Below are 18,612 nucleotides of genomic sequence, written 5' to 3' on the forward strand. Positions count from 1 at the left end.
ATCTTGGATGAGGATGTGGAGGGGGACCCAGAGGCAGAGGATGACTCGGAGGTCAGAGATGCATGCAGCCAGGAGCTCTTCTCTACCCCGGAGGAGGCTAGCTAGTCATAGCTGTTGGATCTTGATGAAGTGCTAACAGGAGAGGAGGCCCCTGGTAAGTGGCTTTGATTCTGGGAATCACTGAAGCGCGTTGTTGGGGGCAGGAAGGTTGCAGAAAGCAGGTTTGTGTCTGTATGATGTGCATACCACCACATGCCTAGTCTGAGCGGCAGAACAGAGTGTTGATTTACTCCCTCACTTCACAGGAAGCTGCCTCAGAAATCTCCAGCAAACTCTCATAGACATACTGGGCAATCTGCTGCTGCAGGTAGTTTGGCAGAACTGCTTTGTTTCTTGCACCATTAAGGGTAACTTTCCCACACCACTATGCCATCATGGGGGGCAGGGGAGAGACCACTGCTGCACACAGGCGAGCCTCATAAGGGCCAGGGCAGAAGCCGCAGTCTTGGGGAAGACCCTCCCTTGATTCCCTGCTCACCCTCAGCAGTGAGACATATTCCATAATGAACATAGCCTATGGAAATACGGGGACAGTAATGATTATAAGCACTGTACCTCCCACCCCATTACTGGCTCTCCCCAAGAGCCATGTGCCCAGTGTACAGTACAGTCCTGGAACACTGATTTCCCCTTCCCCTGCAGTTAGTCACCATTTTGGGAGTCTTGTAGCTCATGTGTGCTTGCCTGGGGTCAGCCAGTTAGTGACAGGTATGTGAATAGTGTCTGTGTTTTAAATCAGTGGTCTCTGTGTTGCAAACAATAATGGTTCTGTAAAATGTTATATTTTGGCTTCACAGATATGACCTTGGGAGCCCAGCCTCCCTCTTTGTTATCGCCGGCTGAACATCTGTGCAGAATTAGAAAGCAGCCACGAAGAACGAAAGAGGACTTTCTGTGTGATGTCATGATGCACTCCATGGCTGAAAAAAAAAGAACTGAAGGAGTGGAGGGACAGCGAGAAAAGGGACCGAAAGGAGAATGTGGCACGCCAGAATGAAGCCACAGAGTGTTTCTTAAACATTATGGAGGGCCAAGCGAACATGCTCCAGGTGCTCCATGCCCGCCCTCCCCTGCAGACACGGTCACAAAACTCTTTCCCATGTGCCACCCAGACACCGTCAACACACTCTTATCAACCTCCTCGCTCCAGTCTGTACTGCTGCATTGCACTCCTGCCCCATCACAGGCCAGCCCTGAGGACTCCCAGTACCCACCGTACTCAACACCCATCCCTCTGCATTTTAGTCCTGCTGAAGTACAGTACCCACTGCACTGTACTCCAAAGGAGTATGTTGGATATGATACCTGGACAAACCTGGACAAACACATATCTTTAACCATCCCAGGCCCTCAACTCTTCCTGGGACCGTCCTTTCCCCTATCCCCCTGAGTGCTTTTTTTTTTTTTTTTTAAAGAAAAAGGTCAGCCTGAGTTTGGTTTGGATACAGCCCCAAAAATCTATTTAATTATCTACATTTTATGTCTAAATCTTATCCAAACTGCCTAAATCTCTGATATCTGTAATAGAAGTCTTCATGTTTCCTATTGCACTGGAAATAACATAAGTACAGCTTCTCTTTCTGCACTTTGATTTTTTGGTCCCAGGCTGAAACAAGAGGTGCAGAAGCAAAGCATGGACGTAAAACATAACATTGAGAAAATGTAAATACTTAAAAAAAAATAAAAAACTTGAATAGTTTCCATATATATCAATTCTAATTCTATCAAAGCTAGCTCTTAATTAGTACAATACAATATTTTTTCTCCCCATAGGATTACAGCTCTTCAAAAGATAGAATTTCCATTTTGTAAAGAATTTAGAGATTTCAAAATCTGCCTTCATTTCAAATTGTAGCCAAAATTAAAATTTTAAAATTTTCCACAACAGACAATTAAAAAAAAATCATTTCAGGACATAGAAAACATTTTGTTTTTATAAATAACTCCAACTTTAAAAATGTGTATTATAATACCAAAATAAATAAATAAGAAGTCATTTCAAAATGAAAAATTGAAATTTTTTGTTCTGAAAATGTCAAAACCAGATATTTTGTAATTGTAACTTTTGGTTTTCATTTTTTTAACTGAAATTCTGGCAAAATTGACCCATTTTCACAAAGCATTTCAATTTCAATGAAACTGTATATTCAATGGATGATGGTCCTGTAAAAGAGTCTCTAACCAGCTCTATGTAGGACCCTGTCTCATTCAGTGGACTGCATGGATGGTGCATAGAGAATTAGTCAGCATTATGTAGTGGATGAGGCTGTTGAGGACTCCTGCCTCATTTGAGAGCAGAATTGAGAGTGTGTGGAATAAGGGGATTGGTGGAAAAGAAAAGAAAAAAAAAGAACACTGTATATGACCATATAATTAAAGACTAGATGACTTACTGAGGTCCCCTTGAAGTTCTACTTTTCTATTATTCTATGATAATACATGCAGATAAGGGAGCCTAATAAGGATGCATGGGCCTGACTTTACAAGTTCTTTTAATATAGTTTTTGTGCATGTACTTGAATTTAGATTGATGATATAAGATCACTCATCTCATTTTATTGAAATTCTAAAACTTACAGCTGGAACAAGAATAAATGTGTGCGTAGATATACATGTGCATGCACACACACATTTAATCATTTGGTATTGTTTTTCATTTTTCTTATTGCAGACTGCAGGTGTGAAGTTTCTCTTTGGAACAAGCCTTGTAATCCAGTAAGTTACTGAATGAAAACTCCAAAAGCTTCTGTTCAGTATTTTTCTTATTTTGTTCAACTGACACAATGGGGCCTGAGAAAAAGCCACTGGATTCCAGGATTTGAGTTTGTTTGTATGTAAGGGTAAGACACTGAGTTTGAAAGAGTTTCAGACCTTTGTTTTCACTCCTATGCTCTTCTAGATTTTTGAATTATTGCACAACATGAAGTAGACTAGATTCAACTTCAGTTCAGGATTCTATTAAATTCATATTTAACACCTTTTTCAGGATTTAGAACTTAACTTTTTTTCTCTAATTTAGATCTTTACCTTCAGCTTCCAACTCTCACTATTTCCTACCACTTCGCAGTCTCTTCGGCAGAAAACTTTTACAACTCACAACTAAAACTGAGCAATGTAAGATATTTGCAATAATAGAATTGTCTAGATGCCAAAACATTGTGACATAGCTGAGAAATTTCTTTTACTATCTATCTATTCTTCCCGTCTGTAAGGTCTGACCTATTCTTCCCGGAAATCAAATGCTGGCCAGATTTGCAAAACATTGAAGATGACAAATATGAATAATAGTAACAATAATAATAAACCATGAAAATAAAAATAACTATGCATAGGCCTAAATCCATACAAGGGGACCAAGTCTATATCAACATCAGGACAGCATTGGGAAGATGGGTGCAAAAATTGAAGATTGAGGGTTCTTTTGGATCCATTATTTAAAAAAAAAAGAAAAAAAAAGAGTTCCAGTTCAAGGTAATCACTTCATTGACATCAGCTTTCTCTAGAGAAATACCTAATTTTTAGAACTTCAGGAATCCTGATATACAAGACTTATTTCAGACACTTGGTAGTTTGCCATTATTGGTTCCTTCCACTTGTTCCGAAGTGTAGTTCCTCCTTTTCCAACACAAAAGAAAACAAAAGTTTCTGGCTTTAAACTCACATAGGAACAAATAGATTTCTGGAAGTTATTGTGTTGGCATTGAGTGAAAGATGTTGTTTTGTCCACTGTACATTTGACCATCCCTGCTTAAATTGTGTGAGGAAGTGGGATTCTCATTTATTCTATACAGATACAAAAGGCATTTTTTCCAGAGAGGAAGTATAAGAAGAGGTACCTGGGTTCAGTCTTATAGCTGTTCGATATTTGAAACCTTGGCAGGTTTGGTGGGTAGTTGAAAAGCCTTTACTGGTGGATTGGCAGTGTATGGAAAATAAAATAACTTTGTTTTGATTAGATGCAGGCAAGTGAGTTATCATATACAGTATGTATAAGCCTCATTTAAGAGGCTAGAGTCACCTTGTGTGAGGTTGATTCAAACTCTTATGACCAGATTTTCAATTCTGGATATCACATTTTGGATCTTCAATCATTAAATGAGGACTTTGCATTCTTCATCTCTCAGAACAGCAGGGAACAACTGAATGTGACTGTGATAATTTGGGATAACTGTTTTCTGCCCAAAATCAAGATAAAGTGGGCTGCCTACAATGGGGGGAGAACATTGTCAAATGTATGAGGATTAGACACTGACTGAAAAGGAAACAACTATATTATGGGACACAGGATCAGAGGAATATTTGTATTCAGCTCAATTCTCAACATGGAAATGAGCACTCATGAAGTCACAGCATGTGTTGAGTTTCCTCTGGTGACAGGAACACAACAGTGCAGTGGTCAGCCTCTGCAAGGAGACTACCCTGATTTTATTCAGATACTGGGCTGTGTTACTTTTTATTTAAACTTGCAATCTATTAGCTTTAGCAGACAATTGTGTCTGTATCTTTTATTGTTATTCTGTGACATTAGTAAGATTCCGTTTTAATTTGAATGTTAATTTAGGGTTAAATACAGCTGACACAGCAGCATAGAACACTAGTACTTTACAATAGAATGACAAAGGCTTCCTAATGATTAGAAAACAGGAATGTTAAGTCCAGCTGTGGGAGCGCCTGAGGCTCCATCATCTTCCCTCCAAAACACCTACAGGTGTCTCAGCAAGGAAAGTTTTAATTGGGGAGAAAAAATCCAGGCAACTATAACAGAAATTAAAAAAAAAAAACAACACTGATATTTTTGATCCAAACAAATAAAGGTGACAATAGAGTAAGTTGTGGCTATTCCATATGGTATTTTCAAGCTTATATCTTTGCACATTGATGTCTTCCACGCTTGGAAACTTAAAACAGCTGAAAAAGGCCTCTTACATTCCTTTCTAGTCCTTCCACTGCTGTTCAAAAAAATTCAGAGAAGAGACAAAGTAAAACTCTGGGATGTTTTGGTGAACTGTGTTTAAAAAGGATTAAAACAGTAACAGAGGGGGAAATATACACATCTTTGGATTAATTCTTGGGGCTAAAATAATCCATTAATTGTCCTGGCAGAAGAAACCTTTTTCTTCCCAGCTTTCTGGCAGATAAAGGACACTTAAAAATATAACAATCTAAAGAAATTTAATTTATTGTTTGAGGGTAGATACTTGACACCAACCAGCCTCAGACTATGTTTTTGTTCTCCCTCACTGAAAGAAAAATTATCACAATCAATTCCTGTAATACCAATGTGGATGCCATTCTATACACTGTAACAGACATTCCCTCTCCCCCATTTCCACTCTTAGAAATCATAGAAATGTAGGGTTGAAAGGGACCTCATTTAATCCATCTCCTTGCACTGAGGGGCAGGACCAAGTATACCTAGAGTATCCCTGAAAGGTGTTTGTCTAACCTGGACTTCAAAATCTCCGGTGATGAGGATTCCACAGCCTACCTAGGTAACCTGTTCCAGTGCTTAACTAGTCTTACAGTTAGGAAGCTTTTCCTAATATCTAACCTAAATCCTTGCTTCCAATTAAGCGAATTACTTCTTGTCCTTTCCTTGGCAGACACAGAGAACAATCCCTACTTCCATTGTATATATGTTGGTTTCCATATAGTTATGTTTTAAAAAAAACAGAGAAAAAATGAGGCTGCTACTTTTTTTCTATCCCCAAACCCAGGCACTGCCAATTCTACAATGTTGCTAAACTGCTACCACATTTGCTCTTGCAGGTCACAGCAGCCTTAGCCAATCAAGGCTAGGTTGAAATGCTAGTCTAATGTTTACTATCCATGTACTGTGGAGTACAAAGTCCTTCAGGATGACTGGTTGATAACAACTTGAGACTTTAGGAATCAGGATCTTCCCATTTATCTGACTCCTAGCTGGGATATACCACAGGTCCCTTCATTGTCCTATCAAACACTGAACCTCCATCCACCCTACTATATCTGTTCCTCCAGAATTATCTGTAGTTAGGAGAGAGACCACTACAAAATGTTAATCTTCAGTTACAACTCTTCTTGCCTTCCTTAGCCTTCCTATCTAACTGCTTTGACTGATACTTGAATTCCCCATATATTTAATGCTAAGATCTGCTCACATTCTGACTAGTACAAGACATGATTGTATACTTACTTAGTCTATGGATTTCTGTATCATTGTTTTGCTAATGAGATATTGAAAACTAAGATGAGCACCATTTCCCCCATTTTTCTGCTTTCATGGATCATTCAACTCACTGAATATGGTGTTTTTAATTTCAGCATCACATAAAGAGCCCCAGAATGTTAAAAAGCCAAAAAAAAGCATTTGCACAAGCACCAGAGTTGAGTTCAGTTTTGTTAATCATGTATTTTGGTTGTTGTCATAAATATAAAGGGAAGGGTAAACCCCTTTGAAATCCCTTCTGGCCAGGGGAAAGCTCCTCTCACCTGTAAAGGGTTAAGAAGCTAAAGGTAACCTCGCTGGCACCTGACCAAAATGACCAATGAGGAGACAAGATACTTTCAAAAGCTGGGAGGAGGGAGAGAAACAAAGGGTCTGGGTCTGTCTGTAGTCGTCTTGGCCGGGGACAGAACAGGAATGGAGTCTTAGAACTTTTAGTAAGTAATCTAGCTAGGTATGTGTTAGATTATGATTTCTTTAAATGGCTGAGAAAAGAATTGTGCTGAATAGAATAACTATTTCTGTCTGTGTATCTTTTTTGTAACTTAAGGTTTTGCCTAGAGGGGTTCTCTATGTTTTTGAATCTAATTACCCTGTAAGATATCTACCATCCTGATTTTACAGGGGGGATTTCTTTATTTCTATTTACTTCTATTTTTTATTAAAAGTCTTCTTGTAAAACACTGAATGCTTTTTCATTGTTCTCAGATCCAAGGGTTTGGGTCTGTGGTCACCTATGCAAATTGGTGAGGCTTTTTATCCAACATTTCCCAGGAAAGGGGGGGTGCAAGTGTTGGGAGGATTGTTCATTGTTCTTAAGATCCAAGGGTCTGGGTCTGTAGTCACCTAGGCAAATTGGTGAGGCTTTTTACCAAACCTTGTCCAGGAAGTGGGGTGCAAGGTTTTGGGAAGTATTTTGGGGGGAAGGACGCATCCAAACAGCTCTTCCCCAGTAACCAGTATTAGTTTGGTGGTGGTAGCGGCCAGTCCAAGGTGTAATATTTTGTACCTTGGGGAAGTTTTGACCTAAGCTGGTAAAGATAAGCTTAGGAGGTTTTTCATGCAGGTCCCCACATCTGTACCCTAGAGTTCAGAGTGGGGGAGGAACCGTGACAGTTGTTCTAAAATCAGATGTTATCAATTGCTTCATTACTGCTCTTGCATATAGATGACTGAAAAAAGGACCACAAAGACGACATGCTAATGGCAGGTGATGTACTCTTTGTGGGCATCTAAAACTGAGCAATCAGATATAGATTAGATGGATTTATTTGGCACTAGATTTATTAAGTCAACAATTACCAGATCCCTTTAACAGTCTTATAGTAGTCACCAGTCTATTTTATTCACTTTACAGAAAAAACAAAAACAACTCAACAGAACTCTTGACCTTATAAAATTTCCACTCTTAGAAAATTTACGATAAAGTTCTATTGTATAGACAACAAGGGACCTCATACTCCCTTTTGCAACTGCACTTTCACCCACAGATGAGTGAAATCTACCAACATGAAATATTCCTTACTTTCTCCTAATACTGCAGAAGTTCCTCCCTATGGGTCCATGGAGTTCAAGTTTACTGCAATTGGAGGAAGCAGGACTATGGTGAAAGAAGACATGGGAGGGAAAGTGGCAAAGCTCTCTTGGATCTTCTGCCCCCAATCCATGAAGGAAGTCAGCACACATTCATATAAACTAAGGTTTATTCTCTCTGTATGCTGCAGGAGAGTTCTAAGAGAAGTAGCAGAGAGAGGAGACCATGCAAGCACAGTTTCTACAGTGGTCACTGGGAGTGGTGGAAGCTGGTGGGGGCAGGGTAGTGGAGAGGAGGCACAAGTAAACTTGCCTATAGGCCTCCTGCTTTCTGCTGATCTCATGAGATCCCTGGATTCTGAACAGGATCCCCATCTTTTTCTACAGGGTCAGAAGCAAACTGGGCACCCATGTGGTTAAGAATTCTTATGAGATTCATCAGTTTTCAGTTCATGGCATTACCTCTCCCTTACATGAGTTATTCTTGTTTATGAGACAATGAGGCCCAAAGTTCTTTTATTTTAAGCCCTAATTTTTTTCTTCCTACTTTTGGTTGCTCAGGTTAAATGCCCACTTTTAAAAAATCTGACTCATTTCTGCCAGAGTAAGACACTTTTTTTAATCAATCCCCACTTTTCTGTTCACCAAATGATAATACTTTCCTAACGTGCAAAGATTCAAAATATTGCTTTTATTTATGTACTTAAATTCCCCACCTACCCAGCTGTGTATGAAATTCAAATGCAATCTCAAACACTATAGAAACTAGGTACTAATGCTCCTCATTTTCTGAGAAACCATGTCAGCCAACTTGTATGGTTACATATCTCTCTTTAAAACACACACCCCTCCCTCACCCTCCAAAAACACATGTTTTTTTGTGAGCTACTTACTGGTGTATGTGAGCTGAAATCCTTGGTCAGTATCAGATCCATTGGTGTTAAATTCTATCCACAAATGGTTAGAGGTGCTATTCAGGATCATTCCCACCAGTTCATTTTTAGTGAAGACCCCCAGGGGACGAGAAGAACTGTCTTTTCCATCATACACCTTGTAAAAATCAAATCACAGCATGAAACTCTTTGTTATTTAATTTTCTAGTAATTGAATTAGTTTAATTTATTTTTAAACAATAGCTATGAAGCTGCTTCTAAGATAGATAGTCTTTTCTTACAACCATTTCCTAAACAATCTGTAATCTTGGGCACAGAAAAGACAATTTTTTCTTACATGTCTTTCTTAGTTTTGCATTCAGATGAAAGATAAAAATATTCCACTACACACACACATACACACACAAACATTTTGTGAGATTATCTAGAATGAAATTAATATTTATACATGGATCTACCCTCAGAGGTTTGATAACCTCATGGGTTTTTTTCCCCCATAATCCACTTACAAAGGCTGGAAAGATTTGTGACATTTCAGTGAAGGATGTCTTTTCTAAAATCATTGTCTAAGGAGGGATGGGGTGAATCTTCTTCCACTCTGTTCCCTCATGTCTGAATGTATTAAAAGCCAGACTGAGGTACTGAAGCCAAGCTGTCACTTTTTATTTCAGACTCTGTGCCTGAGGTAATAATTTGATATCACATCAGAGAGATGCATGCTGCACTGTCCAAACAAACTACAGGGGAGTTGGTTATTAATATGCACTATTCCAATGGGAAAAATCAACATTAACCACTATGCTTTTAAAATTGTTCAGTAAAAGAAATGTCCTTTTGATTGGCCATGAACACAGGACTGATATAAAGGGAACCTAGTATTGATTTGGGATTTTTTATGTTTTCTTCTATATTAAAAAAATTCAAGGCCACCAAGTCCCCAAATGGTCCCCTGTGGTATTTTTGAGGACACTAAATGAATTCAGTAAACTATTTTTTCTTAGTATTACATAAAGCATGTATACTTTCATTGAATTTATGCTTCCATGAAAGATGTATTCACTATGAGAATATTTGTACAGGATCCGTGAAAAAAATGTGTTTCTACAATAAGGTGACAACTCTATACATTTAGTTTCTAATGCACAATAAAAACTCTACCCCGATTACCCAGTTTTGCTGTGTTGCCTAATGTGACTGCAGCTGATTCTGTATAAGAATCCCTATTTGTGTTCCCCTTTCCTTAAACTCTGTCTATTCATCTGTGTATCCTTAGGCTGGTCTACACTGGGAATTTGCCCTGATTCCAGCCCTCAGTGGTCAGTCACCTGTTTAACTGCACCTCTGAAGACTGATAAGCTTAGACGACGTAAGTCATTATTTGCACCAGGATGGCATGTTACTGCTTGAAACCAAAACAAGATGCACTGGTGAAAATCTATTTATATTGTCTAAACTGGGGAGGTTGTACTCATGCAGCCACACTTGTGGCTGACTGCCGACAGCTGGAATTGGGAAAAATCCCCACTGTAGACAAGGCCTCATACCATGAGATCTTTGGGAATGAATGTCTGGAAAGTGCTTAGCTCATCATGAGCACCAACAAATTAATTAATATGGATATTGATTTCTGGACAGGTCTGTGAGATGAAAGCTGATTAACTTGATAAAAACATATAGATGTAAAGAATGAACCTTCTGACCATAAAAGTAAAGAAGTATGTGGACAATGCATTATGCAGGGCTTTACCTGTGCAATATGTACAGCACATAGATGTGTATTAACCATAGCACTAATGAGAATTTCATAGCTTGCATCTTGGGCCCTACATGCAGACAGATCGCTGCACCCACACAGAGCCCCATTAAACTCCATGAGTTCCTGCTAGTGTGTCTGCCCTTGCAGGATTGGGACCAGGGGTAGTGTGCTGAGAATATCTCACAAGATGTGTCCAGCTCTTCATATAGTGGTGCTGTGCTGATCTGAACCAGGACAAACTACAGTTCTTTTGGCATTTTAATTAAAAATTATGTTTCCGAAGATTGTAAATCTGTTGTGAAAACTGAATTCGTGTATAGAGGCACTGTGGGATTTATTTTAAAAATTTTGATCAAATACATTTTGCAATTTGTTGGGTTTGTAAAAGACAAAATATATTTTGCCTGGTTTTAGAAATCATGTAAATTACCTTTATTTAATGTCATGGGTCACTTGCAATTAATATTAAAAGAAGAAAAGTGATCTTGTTATTAGTCTTTAAGAGAGAAAAAAATTAGCTGCTATCTATTAACTCAATCATTTTTTCCACTATGGTTTTACAGCAGGTTTCTATGTATAGGCTTATGGTAATCATAATGGCTTCATATAAAGAAAAGATAATACATTTAGTGAGACGTCCCCTCTGTGAAGGTCTCCTCCTTACCTTTTTATTAGAGATACTCTTATTACCACCACTGTGCTTTGGTATGATAAGATATATAGTACCAGCTTCCAAACTTCACTTTGACACACTTTGAATCACAATTGCATTAACTAAAACTGAGATGACTGGAAACAATGTAGAAAGAGCAGTAATAAAGCAACAGCTTATTTTACTTAAGTAATTTGTCCTATGGTTGCTATCATTAAATAGATGCTATCAACTAGTTGATAGTTCCTGGTTTGCTTTTACCTCAGCGTTATTTGTGATCAACTCTTCAAAAATATAATGCATTTCTCTTTTGATCCTCATCATCATTTATTACTTTTCAGTAAACAAGTGTGTGCAAAAGTGGTTTAAAAAACAAATAAAAGAGACAGGTTTCAGAGTAACAGCCGTGTTAGTCTGTATTCGCAAAAAGAAAAGGAGTACTTGTGGCACCTTAGAGACTAACCAATTTATTTGAGCATAAGCTTTCGTGAGCTACAGCTCACTTCATCGGATGCATACTGTGGAAAGTGTAGAAGATCTTTTTATAGACACAAAGCATGAAAAAATACCTCCCTCCACACCACTCTCCTGCTGGTAATAGCTTATCTAAAGTGATCACCCTCCTTACAATGTGTATGATAATCAAGGTGGGCCATTTCCAGCACAAATCCAGGGTTTAACAAGAACGGCGGGGGGGGGGGGTAGGAAAAAACAAGGGGAAATAGGTTACCTTGCATAATGACTTAGCCACTCCCCGTCTCTATTCAAGCCTAAGTTAATTGTATCCAATTTGCAAATGAATTCCAATTCAACAGTCTCTCGCTGGAGTCTGGATTTGACGTTTTTTTGTTGTAATATCGCAACTTTCATGTCTGTAATCGCGTGACTAGAGAGATTGACGTGTTCTCCGGCTGGTTTATGAATGTTATAATTCTTGACATATGATTTGTGTCCATTTATTCTTTTACGTAGAGACTGTCCAGTTTGACCAATGTACATGGCAGAGGGGCATTGCTGGCTCATGATGGCATATATCTCATTGGTGGATGTGCAGGTGAACGAGCCTCTGATAGTGTAGCTGATGTTATCAGGCACTGTGATGGTGTCCCCTGAATGGATATGTGGGCACAGTTGGCAACAGGCTTTGTTGCAAGGATAGGTTCCTTGGTTAGTGGTTCTGTTGTGTGGTAAGAGACAGGATGATATCCTGGCCCCACATAAGTAAATAGCAAAGCTGCTATTGACATCAATAAGCTCAGCATTTCATTTGTAGTTCCTACAGTGAAGAGTTTACAGTCTGCATTTTAGATATGACAAAATTAATGATGTTAAATTAATAGAGTGGGATTTAGAGGAAGAATGGATTAGAATTACAATAACAATTTCACCTAGTTATGTGGTTTAGGTATGTTCACATAACAGTTATTCTGTTTTTATTTTTTTTATTTGAATCCTCATCCTCTGCCCCCCAACCTACAATCATTGCCTTCCTTACGTTTTCAAACTTTGGCCCCATTGCGCAAACCTTCACCCACATGAAGATTCCTTAATCACAAAAATAGGCCTGCTGAAATCAACAGTCCTGATTCTATATCCCTTATTCATGTCATTAGTACTTACTCAGGCAGGTAATTCTAATAATGTTAATCAATAATACCCTGGTAAATTGGTTTGTTTTGTTGTGAAACAATTAACTCCTATATCTAGCATAACTCCTACAATTATTAGTGACGCCAGTGGTAACGCTGGTCCCATTTTTTTCAAATGAAATATTTTTTCTTCAAAAAACAGGTATTAGTTAAAAGATTTTTTCCCAGAAACGTTCTAATCTTTAAAAAAAAAAATGATTTCTTAAAATGGAAACTATTTTAAAAATTAGCATTTTTTTTAGTTTGCTCATTTGTTTTTCATTTTCCTTTTTGACTTTTTCATTGCCAATTTGAATTGGTCAGCTTAGTCACATAGAGGGCTTTTCATGAAATCTCATGTTTTCATTTTTGAATAGCAAAATGAAAAAAAAAGTAATAATTTCAAAAATGCCTATTGAGCCAAAGGGAGTTTACACATTATGTTTCTGAAGCGTTGTGCCAAAATGATGGCTTTTTTGTTAGGTCTTACCCTATAGGAGGATGATTTTATTAAAATATATAAGTAGAAACCATAATTAAAAAAATAGAGTTGTTCAAATACTGGGTTTAAACAATATACATATGTGTCTCTTTACAACCGTTGGGAAGTAGCTAGCGGAGATAATTGAATATGGGCTATAAAGCCAATATTACCAATGTTATAGCTTCTACTCCTGGGGGAATTCTATGCCATTGCACATGCACCAAATTCATAACCCCCCTGCAGATTTTATTTTTCTCTGCAGAATACAGATTCTGCTGGAGAGTTGCTGCAGTTACACCTTTTGCCCACCAGGGGCTGCTCTGATGACAGAAGAGAGGGAAGCCAATGGCTGAAGAAGGACAGGGAAGAGGCTGCGTTCCTCACAGCAGGGCCAGGAGAGGAGGCCTGGGACAGACAGAGCAGTGTACATGGGGTTGCTGGTGGGGGGGTCACATACTGGGGTTCAGAAGGGCTAGTACCAGGGGCAGACTGGGGCATGGGCTCAGGAGCTAGTGGGGTGAGAGCACTGATCTCAGGGCTGAATGGGATGTGGCATGCAGGGCCACAGTGGGACGGGGGTAGGGGGTGCAGGGCCACAGGGGATGGGTGGTAGGGAGCTTGTAGGGACACAGGGGAAGGGGAAAGGGGCTACAGGGACATAGGGTGATTGGGGCAGATGTGCCTGACTGAATGGGAGAAGCCAGGGGTCAGTCAGGGTCTGCATAGGGGAGGCTCCCCAACTCCCTAACAATCCTCCTGCTCCCTCCCCTCACCCACAAAAAAAACCCTCTTCCATACCTCTCCCACCCCCACCCAACAATCTCCAGGCTCCTTCCCTCTCCCTCAGCTCCTCCATTACCCCTAAGTCCTTTGCACTGACTTCTGAGGGGTACTGGAAATACATTTCTGTATTGTAGTTTAAATGAATTACTTAAAGTTCTGTATTAATATGCCTAGTAAGGAATCTGTTTGTCCAAAAAAATAAAACTATGTCTTGAATCTATTTTCTTTTTTTGTCTGTATTGTTACAGACATACTTGCTGACAGGTATTTTGAAATAAATTACAAAAATAATTGAAACTGATTATATTGTATTATTTTGACAAATAAAATATGAAGAATTTTAAATACTGTGTGGAGAATTTTTACTTTTTTGGTGCAGAATTTTCCCAGGAATAAACTTTAAACTCCAGCTTTGATCAATATGGATTTTAAAGTCCTTACAAGCTGATGTCTGTTCTGTGACCTACATAAGTTATCTGGTGTTTGGAGTCCAATATTTAGTGGACAGCTTTCCATATTATAGAAAATACTGTCAATATTGGTCATTTTATTGGAAGTCTCTATTAAGAGCTCCATGCTAGGAGACCATAATGCCAAGGACCAACCCAAGAGAGAAACATCATACCGTTCAGGGCTGAGACATGTTTTCTGAGGCAGTGGAGGAAGCTTATACTTTTACTGTCCATTCTATGCTTAATTTGTGGGAAACAGCTGATACTCTGTCCTAAAATCGTCTTTCTGTGCCTAGGCTTTTCATGAGCATGTTCAATCCAACGTATTTAAAATCTCAGCTACCTTGAAAGGCATTTCCTAACCTACCAGTGAATTTAAGTGAATAACATTGAGCTCCTATAAAAATGCACTCTCTGCTTGTAGGGCAGGTGGAGTTTTCAAAAGAGACTAGTGATTTTTGGGTCCCTCCATTTTTTGGATACCCCACTCAAGTCACTTAAAGGATCCAGATTTTCAGAAAGTACTTAGCCTTTGAAAATCAGGTCCCTAAGGTACCTTCATTTGGGCCCCTGAAAACAAGGGGCAGGATGTTAGTGAATATTTAATGCTACGTGTGCTCTGCTTCATAGGAGTAAGCACTGAGTGTGAACTTTTTAAAGGTACTTGGGATTTGGGCACCTAGGCACTTCTGAAAACCCCACTTGGCACGTATCAGCATCATTAGGCACCTAAATACCTTAAAAATCTGGCTTTAGATGCCTATCTGCATCTTTAGGCATGTAAATACCTTTACATATCTGTCCCTAAGAGCCTTACATCTGAATCTCATGCCTTTTGTCACACCATGTCCTCAACAACCTCATATTTTTAACATAAATCATCCTGCTTCGAAAGTGATGGTGAATTGATTGGGAGATGCCCTGGTGTCATTCAGCCTTGAAAAATCCTCTCCCTTCAAGTGACTAGACATTATTTATGACCATTGATTTAAACGGCTTCTGCAAGTGTCCGAGTGGCAATAGAAGTGGAAGCACAAAAAACAATCTATAGGGACAAGATGAGGGAATGTTTAAGTAGCCTAAATCATGACTGGATTCCTCAAGTGCCATTTCTCAGTACCTATGGATTGTTCACAGCCAGCACAAAAGGATATTTTGGTTAGACTCTCTTAACATAATGGACAATTTTCTTATTCTTACCTCTACAAACAATAGAAGATGAGGGATTGGTAAACTCTGAAATTGTATGGACTATCCCAGTTTGATGATCTCTAGGTGTGGAGTGATAAGATTCTAGTCCCCCTGAAAACAACAAAGCCAGTCCCCCAAAAAGGGGTAAAGATCATGCACATATCACCATAATGGGTCTCAATCAAGGCCTCAGAATGACTGCTTGAAGGTGGGCTTAACCATTGTTTGTATGTCCTTAGGAATCCCTGATATCTGCAACCAAGAAGCATGGCAATGTATGTTGCCATGGACCTCACTGCTATATCCAAGGCATACAGTAACTGCCTGAAAGTAAATCCACACTACCAGCTGATTTTCAGCAATTATAGATTTGAGCTCTTCCCTGCTGTCTTGAGGGAGCTTATCCAAAATGTCTGATATTTTATGCCAATTCAGGTAGTCATTTGCCGTTAACAAGGTCTAATAATTAGAGATATGTAAAGTGAAGACTTGCTGAGTAGAAAATTTTCCTTCCAAAGAAATCTGGACATTTTGTTTTTTTGTCTCTGGGTGCTGTTTTCAGCAGCCCTTGTTGCCTGATCCCTTTCTAGGGAACCTGGGACTGGATGGGTATAAAAATAATCAAATCTAGATGAAGGTTACCTGGTAGCATCTGTGCACTTTTTTTGGAGGCTGGTGCAATAGATGCCGGTGTCTGCCAGATATATCTTGCTGTCTCCAGTAAACCATTGTTAATTGGCACAGCCAAACAACTAGGCAATAATATATGTAAGGTATTTAAGAGTTTGTGATTTTTCCTGTGTCACCTTCTCAGGTATTTAACATGTGGTGGAAAAGATCCTGAAATATTTGTCTGTCTTCAGACTGAGATAGTGTTACAGGCACTACAGCTTTGTCCAGAGAAGATAAGGAGATACCTGTCAGAATTTTCTACCTATTAGTCTGAGGTTGCTTTTAATCTGATACCTACTCTTGTTGCTCGATGTGGGAGAGCACCACCTATGTCCTATGAGCTATTTGAGCTATTGAAGGGGAGGTGAATCTCATCCTCAAATGGGCAACAGATAAAATTATTCTGTCAGGCTGCATGCCCCAATGGCCCCATAGTGTCAGAACTGGGACGGGAATGAGAACTGGGGCCTACGGGGTACATACCATGGGGCATGCATCCTTAGAACCTCTAGACCTGTGATACCAGGAACTTCTCTCTCTCTCAGAGCCAAAAGATCATAGGAATGGGACATCGGAAAGTAGGCAGTGGACACCTTCCTGAGGCATTCAGAAGCTTATGAAAAAAAGTGTAGGTTACTTACCTTGTTCGGGAACTGGAGTTCTTTGAGATATTTGTCTTTATATGCTCCACTTTAGGTGCACATGCAACCCATGTCCTTTAGTCAGAGACTTTTGGTAGCAGTGCCCATTTACTCCAAATATGCACCCTAACTACCCTCAGGCCATGTACCAAGGGTATGTAGGGCAGTGTTGGACAAACCACCCTCAGTTTCTTCTCCACCACAAATTCCTGTCAAGATGAGACTCTGAAGCAAAGGGGAAGGAGGGCAAGTAGTGGAGTACTCCTAGGGGCAAACATCTCAAGGAACTCATGTGACTATACAAGGTAAGTAACTTCTCCTTCTTCTTCAAGTAATGTCCCAAAGGGTGAGCCACTTCACGAGCTTCCCAAGCAATATGCTTGAAGATGGCTGCTTAGGAGCTCGGTCTAAGACTTTTTGAAGAACGGCATTTCCAAAAGCAGCATCTTTGTGTGTGCTCATATAATAGCTCTACAAATTTCTTCAATTGGAACATTTTTCAACAGCACTACAGAAGTAGACAATTATCTAGTAAAATGAGCTATTAGTTCTAGGAAGGTGTAATGCTGTATGATTGAAACATAACTATTTATATCATTAATATTGTTGCTGTTAGACAATTGCAACAAATCTTGTACAAAGTATATCATGTAAGGTGTTAATGAATAGGTTATAATTTGCTGAGTATGATTACCCTGTTTGTATGTATGTATAATCTTTGTATCTAAAGTTATGAATATTGACTATGTGCCAGTATTTCAGATGTTTGCTCCTGGGTTAACAGGCACAAGGTAGTTTACATCCAGGCTAGCCAGCACACTGTGAACGGATAATGCAATTTGATGGCCCATTAAAGAACATAATGGCCATACAAGAAGCTTGTCCCCACCCAGTGAGCCTTCCTGTGGATGCTTTAGCCAGAATATGAGTAATGGCTGCTCCTATGAGTCATCAGATCATGCAAGGGGCATGTGACTAGCTCATGTGACCCTGGACACCATCTTGTGCCTGTAATTTCCCACAAACTAAGACTGAGAGCAACCCCTCCACATGGAAGTAGATATAAAAAATCCTGGAAACATCTCCATTTTGCCTATTTCCTGCTCTGATCTCTGGACAATGGACTTCCAGTAAAAGAAGCATTCCAATCAATGGACTGAGGACCCCTTCCAATCTTTTGGAAATTACCAGAGACTTTACAAGCTAGCAGTCTGTAACATCATTGCTACAAACCTGATATAAGAACATAGCCAACATAGCCTTTTTTGTATATATGTGATATATTTGACCATTTTTAACTCTCTTCTCTTATAAATAAACCCTTTAGATATTAGATTGGCAATGGCGTGATTATTGGGTAAGATCTGAGATATCTATTGACCTGGTTGTGGGCTGATCTCTTGGGATCAGAAGGACCCTTGGTTTGATTAAACTGGTTTTCAACAACCACTCATCATAAAGTCTAGTGTCTGGGTGGTGAAATAAGTGCTCAAATGCCCAAGGAGACTGCATTTTTGACTTCTTGCTAACCAGTATAGTGAGACAGAATTTTACTTTTGTTACTGGCTTGGTGTATTTCATGGTAGAATAACCACCACTTTGGGGTGAGTCTGCCCTATTTCTCACCAGTTTGTCCTGAATCTGTTATTCTCAGCTGTGACC

At 39.3% G+C, this 18,612-nt stretch overlaps 1 protein-coding gene across 1 annotated transcript in view; it reads right to left on the reverse strand.

Annotated features, from left to right (window-relative positions):
- CSMD1 (CUB and Sushi multiple domains 1) overlaps nt 1–18,612 on the reverse strand; it is a 2,028,540-nt gene that overhangs the window by 425,966 nt on the left and 1,583,962 nt on the right. Inside the window, exon 23 of the mRNA XM_084623138.1 lies at nt 8,692–8,848. Coding sequence (XP_084479264.1) covers nt 8,692–8,848 — 157 coding nt within the window. The remainder of the gene's footprint in view (nt 1–8,691; nt 8,849–18,612) is intronic.

Source organism: Lepidochelys olivacea, assembly GCF_965140295.1.
Source record: "Lepidochelys olivacea isolate rLepOli2 genome assembly, chromosome: 3".
Lineage (NCBI taxonomy): Eukaryota > Metazoa > Chordata > Testudines > Cheloniidae > Lepidochelys > Lepidochelys olivacea.